This window comes from Bidens hawaiensis, unplaced genomic scaffold (assembly GCF_021521415.1).
Source record: "Bidens hawaiensis isolate Kalapana, Puna unplaced genomic scaffold, B.hawaiensis_p1.1 tig00025976_1, whole genome shotgun sequence".
Lineage (NCBI taxonomy): Eukaryota > Viridiplantae > Streptophyta > Magnoliopsida > Asterales > Asteraceae > Bidens > Bidens hawaiensis.
The window spans coordinates 149,485-157,858 of NW_027494173.1; the positions used below are offsets into that span (position 1 = coordinate 149,485).

The 8,374-nt window shown below is 36.6% G+C and overlaps 1 protein-coding gene across 1 annotated transcript; it reads right to left on the minus strand.

The window, feature by feature from the left end:
• Positions 1 to 6,911: 6,911 nt before the first annotated feature.
• Positions 6,912 to 8,142, minus strand: LOC143572591 (transcription initiation factor TFIID subunit 11-like). Its single transcript, XM_077057713.1, has 4 exons — positions 7,792 to 8,142; positions 7,623 to 7,710; positions 7,439 to 7,538; positions 6,912 to 7,333 (listed from the first exon to the last, which is right to left on the minus strand). Exons 1-4 carry the CDS (start codon positions 8,106 to 8,108, stop codon positions 7,206 to 7,208), a joined length of 633 nt encoding a protein of 210 aa, XP_076913828.1. The 5' UTR covers positions 8,109 to 8,142; the 3' UTR covers positions 6,912 to 7,205.
• Between the last annotated feature and the right edge of the window lie 232 nt (positions 8,143 to 8,374).

Genomic DNA, 8,374 nt, shown 5'->3' on the forward strand with positions numbered 1-8,374 from the left:
GACAAGGTTATAGCATATGCTTCGAGACAACTCAAGGTTCACAAAAAGAATTATACGACGCATGATCTCGAGCTTGGTGCCGTCGTATTCGCCTTGAAGATTTGGAGACATTATCTCTATGGTACCAAATGCGTAGTATTTACCGATCATAAGAGTCTCCAACACATTTTCGATCAAAAGGAACTCAACATGAGACAACGTCGTTGGGCCGAGTTGCTTAGCGACTATGATTGAGAGATTCACTACCATCCCGGTAAGGCGAATGTCGTGGCCGACGCACTCAGCCGTAAGAAACAAGTCAAATCGTGTTGCTTACGTGTGTTGTCGTTCAAAATGATCTCAAAGAGCGTGTTTTTAACGCGCAACACAAATCTGTCACTGAAGGCAATATGTATGACAAGATGTAGTGTGGTGCGGAATCTCAATTGGAAACCAAGCCCAATGGTTTACTTTATTTTCTTAATCGTTTATGGATTCCCGATCATGATGACCTTCGCACATTCATAATGGACGAGGCTCATAAATCACGATATTCCGTACATCCCAGTGCTGATAAAATGTACGCTGATCTTCGTTCCGTCTGTTGGTGGCCCGGAATGAAGAAAGACATTGCTCTCTACGTTGCAAAATGTCTCACTTGCTCTAAAGTCAAAGCCGAGCATCATTGACCTTATGGTTTGCTCGAGCAACCTCCCGTTCCCGTATGGAAGTGGGAAGATATTGCTATGGACTTTATTACTAAGCTTCCTTCTACCAGAAAGCAACATGATAGTATTTGGGTAATCATCGATCGTTTGACGAAGTTTGCTCATTTCTTTCCCATCAAAGAAACGTATTCGGTTGATCGATTGGCACATGTCTATGTTGAAAGGATTGTTTGTCATCATGGAACTCCATTAACCATTATCTCCGATAGAGATGGTCGTTTCACTTCCCGTTTTTGGAAATCTCTCCAATCCGCTTCGGGAACTCGTTTGGATCTTAGTACTGCTTACCATCCGCAATCTAATGGTCAAGCTGAGCGTACGATTCAAACTCTAGAAGATATTCTTCGCTCATGTGTCCTCGATTTTCAGGGCAATTGGGATATTCATTTACCGCTTATTGAGTTTTCGTACAACAATGGCTGTCACTCTAGCATTGGGATGGCACCTTTCGAAGCTCTTTATGGCCGAAAATGTCGTTCTCCTATTTGTTGGAATGAAGTTGGTGAATCTCAAATTACTGGTCCGGAGTTAGTTCAAGAAACGACTGATCGTATTGCTCAAATCCGCCAAAATCTACTCGCTGCTCGTAGTCGTCAAAAGAGTTATGCGGATAAGCGTAGGAAAACCTCTTGAGTTTAATGTTGGTGATCGTGTCCTACTCAAAGTATCTCCATGGAAAGGTGTTGTGAGATTTGGAAAGAAAGGGAAGTTATCTCCTCGTTTCGTTGGCCCTTTTGAAATCATTGAGCGTATTGGTCCTGTTGCTTATAGACTTGATCTTCCATCGGAACTCTCAAATATTCATCCGGTATTTCATGTTTCAAATTTGAAGAAGTGTCTTGCCGAGGGTAATTTCCAAATACTGCTCGATGAAGTTTGTATTGAGGAGACTATGCATTTCGTTAAAAGACCCGCTGAGATCATGGATCACAGGGATAATGTCACTAAGCGTAGTCGTATACCGTTAGTCAAGGTTCGTTGGGAATCGAAGCAAGGAGCTGAGTTTACTTGGGAACATGAAGATCAAATTAAGGAGAAGTATCCTCATCTATTCGCTACAGCTATTCTCTAATTTCGAAACGAAATTCCTAAAAGTATGGGATATTGTAACATTTCGGGTTTTTTTTTTCGTATTTGGCTATTTCGTTTTATCATTGTATGAACCTATTTCGGATCCTAATATTTAATAAAAACCTTGCATTATGAGTTATCTAGTTTCTATATATTCACATCAAGCCCTTCATGTTTACTCATTGTTTAAATCCTAATTATATCTTAAAAAGTTCATAAAATGGCCAAAATACAAACATTAGCGACTAAAGTTGTCAACGGCTGAAACTTGACCCACCTGGACGCTGGAGCACCGTGCGGTGGTGGTCCAAAAGCTGGTCAGTGCTGCTGCACAGTCAGTTCCCGATAAATCTTAGTTCGTTTTCGTTTATTAGCTCGTTTATGGCATAAAATCGGTTATTTTAAGCATGAATCGCAAGAAGTAAGGACCAAGTAAATGTATTATAGTCAAGATACAAGTCCTAATTCATTATTTACTGCCCAAGAATGAATCTTTATGATTATATTCCTTGATTCTTTCATTAAAACATATTTACATGCTTAACGGGCCAAAAAGACTAAAATTAGTTCGGTTTATGTTTTTATATATAAACAAGCCTTAAACCCTGGCACAAAACTTTACACCACCTAATCATCATCCTCCAGCCGTCATACCTGCTGCTCATCTCAATTCTCTTTGGTTTTTGGTGTTTTTGTTGAAGAACCGTTCATAACCGGTTGACTTTGCTAGTCCAAGGACCTTTGACTCGTTATATCTCGTTGTTCGTTCACATTCCGGGTAAGTTGTAAACTGAGTTTTCGTTCATAAACATTCCCTAGTCGATAACCTTCAATCAATTTCTGAGATTGAAGGGTATTGGCTGGTCAATCGCTTTAAAAACCGAAAAAGGGCAAAATAGTCAATCTGTTTGACTTCTCGTTTTCTCATAATTCTGGTCGGATTCAACGTTCGGTCCAGAAGACTTTTCTTCTCGAAATAAAATTTTAACGGTTCTAACCAAAACCCGACTCCCGACTCGAAGTTCGGATTCTGGTCAGACTCGACTCATATAACCGCTAAAATTGACATAACTTGAGTTCTACTCGTCCGTTTGGATTGATTCCAGCGGCGTTAGGTTTGTTTTTTCTTATACTTTCATACTGCTAAGTTTTAGGTTTTGTTGGATATTCTCGTTCGGCGCGTTAACCGGAAGACCTCTTATTTATTTTTGATATTTTATTAACTCGCTTAATCTTTAAGGTGAGTTTTGTGATTCCCCCGTTTTCACATATTTTCAAACGTTTTTGGGGCTTATACGTACTTATAGTATTTCATATTATACATATCTTAATCATTAACAAACGTTGTATTGTGTGTGAATTGCTAGACTTAAATTGCTAATTCATTACTTGTTTAATTTGCGCATTCGGAGAGGTCCACCATGTTCTCATTATAGTATGATCATACGACCGTTTAGTTGTAACCGGCGCCCGATTCTCTTGGCAATGGTTTACTTGACACTTATTTGCTCATTGGTTTGGTTTATTTACCGCTTTACCTACGTTTTGCTATCTTTTCATATTATACATTATTACAAAACTTAATGACTTGCTCACTCAACATTATTGTTGACAAACCTATTGTATTTTCTACGTATATGCAGGTTTTCGCATGAACTAAGGACTTGAAGTATTGGATTGCTAGTCGAGACTTTAGGAAATCATAAAGACAATTTACTTAAATTTTAACCTGGATTATTTCTTTATTTGTTATGGAATATTGTTGGAATTTATTTGCTATTTTTGGATATTATTGTTTTATTTGGAATAAAATAAATTATTAGATATTGTCACCATTATTGTATGATAGTTAACTCGAGCTATGAGCAATCATGCTCACGCCCCGGCATTTCCGCCTTAGGTTGGGGTGTGACAAAAACTGAAGTGAAAGATGTTGAATGATCAGGTTGTTCATGAAGATGTGTGACGAGGTCAAATGTGAAGATATGTTTTCTTTACCAGTGCTGACAGATAGCCGATGACTTGCTGCTAATTGAGTCATTTGATTGAACCATATCATATGCCAGTTGGATGATCGGGATTGGACATGCTTATTTGAGGGGGAGATCTGATACGAGTAGCTACAAGTTATTGGTTTGCTTACAACGAGTTAGATTTTGTCTGTTTGCACAAGCCCGAAAATCATCAGCCAAGGGGGAGTTAAAGTATTGCAGCTGATGATTTGCAGTTAAAGTATTCACGCTTAAAGTATTCAACTTTAACATATTCGTCGTTAACGTATTTGATGTTAACATATTCGACGTTAGATTAGAAGCTAAAGTATTGGAAAGCATTCGACAACTATGAAAAAGGGGGAGTCTGTTAGTGTACAGATTTGGTGTCCGCAGCTGTTCGAATAGGATAGGGGTAGTTTAGTCTTTATATTTAATGTATAAAGGCTCATTCGCTAAGTTTGTTTAGCGAATGTGGCCTCATTCGTTAAAGACTAGGGCTATTCGTTAAGGTATACCCATTCGCTAAGGGTGTTTAGCGAATGGGGGGGGAGGGTTCATTCACAATGAGGAAAACTCGTTCGTTAGTACTGTTCTAACGAATGAGAAGCCTCATTCGTTAATACAGTATAACGAATGAGACCTGCCTATAAATAGGTCTTCCATAGAGAATTTCCTAGAGATCCATGCCTAATTATGTCTAAAGTAATGTTACCATGCCGAATTATCTCTAGACCTCCATTAATGTATCTTCATTAACGTATTCATCAATAAAGTATTCCTTTAATGTATTGATTGATCACGAACTAAACGTCGGTATTACGACTAGATCGATAGGCTCAATGGCGTTTTTACATTAACCCGTGAAAAGCATAATCCATGGGCCGTTTTAACAAACTTAACACTAGTGGAGAGTGGTTTAATGCATATTTAAAGTGGCAATGTCTTTAATTAAGAAATACTTAATGGTCATCCGAGACGTTGTTGTGAAGTTTTAGGCTTCATGTACCGGTATTAAAAATGTTATGTTCAGATCTTTCAACGCATTACGGGTTGAAACAAACACGCAATATTTTTGTTTACGAGTCAGTTGGGATTTTCAATGAAGCATTGCGTAGGCCCGAATTTTCAATGAATGTTTATTGAATATTAATGTGTTTTTGTAGAAGTTTTACGTCATTCTCGATATGATATAAATTTATCCAAAAATGATGGTATAACTCATAAAAATAAAGTAAATACATATAAAATATAAGTTATGTGATAATATGTAACTATGCCCCTTTTGGTCATTTTACTAACATAAGCTAAATAAAAAAAGCTAACACAAACACTTAAAAAGAGCTTATCAACTTGTAGAGTATAAGCTAATCCAAACACATAAAAATAGCTTATCAAATGATATAAAATAAACTATAAGAGCATTTGAAATATAAGCATAAGCTAAAAAATAAAAGCTAGGCCAAACACCCCCTTAAAATAATATACTTTGTCAACAATAATGTTGGTGACAATTCATAAAGTTTTGCTTATGTAAATAGTATAAAATTCACAAGTCAAGATGTAACGTTTCAATCATAAAGCAAAAGAAAATAAATACATGATATTCATGTTCACTTGACATAAGCCAAATCTACTAAGGAACCCACATTCGCCAACCTACTAGGAGTATTAGATAAGAACCGCCATGCATTCCAACATAAGTTGAAGAACTAGGCGGCGCAGATGCGTCCCATCGAACCCTCCTACTATGAGTATGTGTATGCATATGAGTTACTTCCACCAACAAAAACTAAATAACTAGCACGTAATAACATAATTTACAAGCATTATGATATGAAACAAATACATACGAGACACATATGCGAATTTTGGTTTACAACATGAAACATGAAATAATAATAAAAAATTTCGTAACGTGCTACACCCCAAAATGTTAAAAGATGAAAAAGGAGTTATGAAAACTCACTTGGTAGTTAAGAGGACAAAAGACAAAATTAAGCATTTAAGCGAGCTAAGCTGGACGAGTTCGGTTCGATGAGCGGACCTAGAAAGTATTTCTAGGTTCAATATAGGATTCAATAAAATAAACAAAATTAAATGCTTAGATGAATCCGGCTCATGGTTTAGTGTTTTAAACTTTTGAATGCAAAAATCTATATTAACATTGTTTCATCCACAATCAAAACGCCTGAAACACGTTAATGATACTTAAAGTCGGCATTCCTTTTGATCTAATATCTCTATTATATACGACTAATGTGAGATTTGCTTATGGCGTTAGTCTCGCACTTATAAACAACACAAACGATTTATAGAAATGGCCAAGTTACTTCACATTCAACAAAACTTTCCAACTCATTTGTGGGGCTCCTACATTCTTGCATCAACATATCTAATCAATAGACTTCCCTCAAGGGTTTAATGTGGAAGAAGCACCCATATGAAATAATTTAACATTCTTACCTAATCTTGATCACCAAAGAGTAAATCATCACTGGATGCCAAAAGTATACCTGTAGGCTGTAACTCCACTTCTGACAAATTTGACACTAAATCAACACAAAAAAGGGCTACATTTATGAAATTAAATCCTAAAAAAACATGTGACCAACTCACCTCCTACATCATAACCAGACCTGATATTGCTCTTGCAGCATAAGTTCTCACCCGCTTATCAACAAATCCCTTCTCTTAATCATGCAAGCTCTAACACTGCATCTCACTTCATTATGTGCAAGTGATTAAGCAGATCTAGAAGATCAACATCCAGCAATACTATGTTGGCTCATGTCATTGTTCGAAGTTGAATAAGAACCCTTGCAGACATCCCATGCTGGCTCCCCTAGATTAAGCGTTCACAGCATATTTTTACAAGTAAATGCCCTTTCTCATATGCTCATGCTCTGTGATAAACTGATAATGCTTCTGCTTTATATCTATCAACCAACTTTGTTCACTATGATATAACACTCACTAAATAGGCAGCTTAGTTTCGTTAGTTTGGTCAACATTTCTACATTCCATCATTGATGATATTCATTGTATCATCCTTATTTTAAACAAGATACATATGACAATGACTCGTTAAACATGCAAATACCAATACATATCTAAAACAATATAAATAATAGTGACACAGATGCTAATATCTTACACTTAATTTCACAGTTATGATTAAAAGAAAAGTCAAACATTAAAAAATTATATATCATTTCAAAACTAAAAAAACGAACCCATTTGTCATATCTACATTTCTTATTATCATATATAAATAAGCCCCACAAATCAGGAACAATACCAAAACTTATTAATATGGTAAACCACCAAAATGATTTCTGACCATACTCTTCCCCAAAAAGTCAGCAAAAATATCTATGATGATGTAAGAAAAGTCAAAACCAAAACTGTTGCAGATATGACTAGCTCGGCTTCGCTACCGAAAGAGCCTTGGGACGGATCTTTTAGGTATTTTTCCTTCCAGTTTAAGCCTTCTGTACGCTTCACGAACGTGACACGGTCTGATTGGGCCCATCTCCTTTCTCTCAGTCATCACTGTCTTCGCTGCAATGTCGCATATACATATGTTCATATTATGCTAATAAAAATTTACTCATTTAAGTTGTATGATAGCATATGTCACACAAGTGCACATAATTGTGACTGTACCTGTTTCAACAAGCTCACCAACAAAAATCTTTGCAATTCCAGATACCACAATCGTCATCGGCAATGAAATTTTGGCACTTCCTGTAATACTGGCTAGCAACTGCATTCATACCAAATAACAAACAAATGTTAGGTTCCATTTTGATCCGTGAGTCATGACTCAACTCACCATGCACTTACATACCCTTTTCATATTAGCTTTCTGAAATCCAGATCTTCTAAAAGATTCATACCTACTCATTTGTTCCTCGGTAAACTGAGATAATATTGATCTGCAACATAAGTGAAAAACCATTATCAATTATCAAACAATGCAAGTGTATATAAAGTTAGGCATTAAAGTTTAAACTCACTGCATCTTGGCCATTTTATCAGGGTCCCCTGTGGATGAAAACTTTCCGAGTTCAACATCCATGTTTTCCTCTTCTTCTTCATCATCGTCTTCTTCTTTGTTCTTATTAGCCGCTGCAGATGTTGATGATAGCTTAACTGCTTTTCTAGGCTGGTTTAAAGAATTGATGTTATTCTCCACATCATATCTTTGTGAGTTGATGGTTAACTGTGTTGCCATGGTTTGAGCTTCAGTGGCATCATTGGTGTAGGGTGTGTCAGGTGGCGAATCGTCTATTTCCTCAAATGCTACTTCAAAAGGATCCTTGGAATGCTTCATTGGACTTCAAGAGTTTCAAATATTAAATCTTTTTGCTCACATATAACTATATAAGGCTATAATATGAATATGGTCTGAAACCTTGGGTTGTAAACGAACCGAACCGAACCAAACAACGCCTGTCTCATGTTCGTCTATTAAGCTTTTATTGTGACAAGCAAATGGTTCACGAACACCTAACCGAACGAAATTTCTTGTCCGTTTCATTAAGAAAAAGAACTTGTCTGTGAACGGTTCATGCACGAACACAAATGAACACAAACAAT

Coding starts and splice junctions, on each gene's coding strand:
- LOC143572591 (XM_077057713.1), bottom strand. CDS start 8,108: ATGAAGCATTCCAAGGATCCTTTTGAAGTAGCATTTGAGGAAATAGAC. Junction 7,539..7,622: donor AGAAAGCTAATATGAAAAGG/GTATGTAAGTGC, acceptor GTATGAATGCAG/TTGCTAGCCAGTATTACAGG. Junction 7,334..7,438: donor TGGTGAGCTTGTTGAAACAG/GTACAGTCACAA, acceptor GCGACATTGCAG/CGAAGACAGTGATGACTGAG.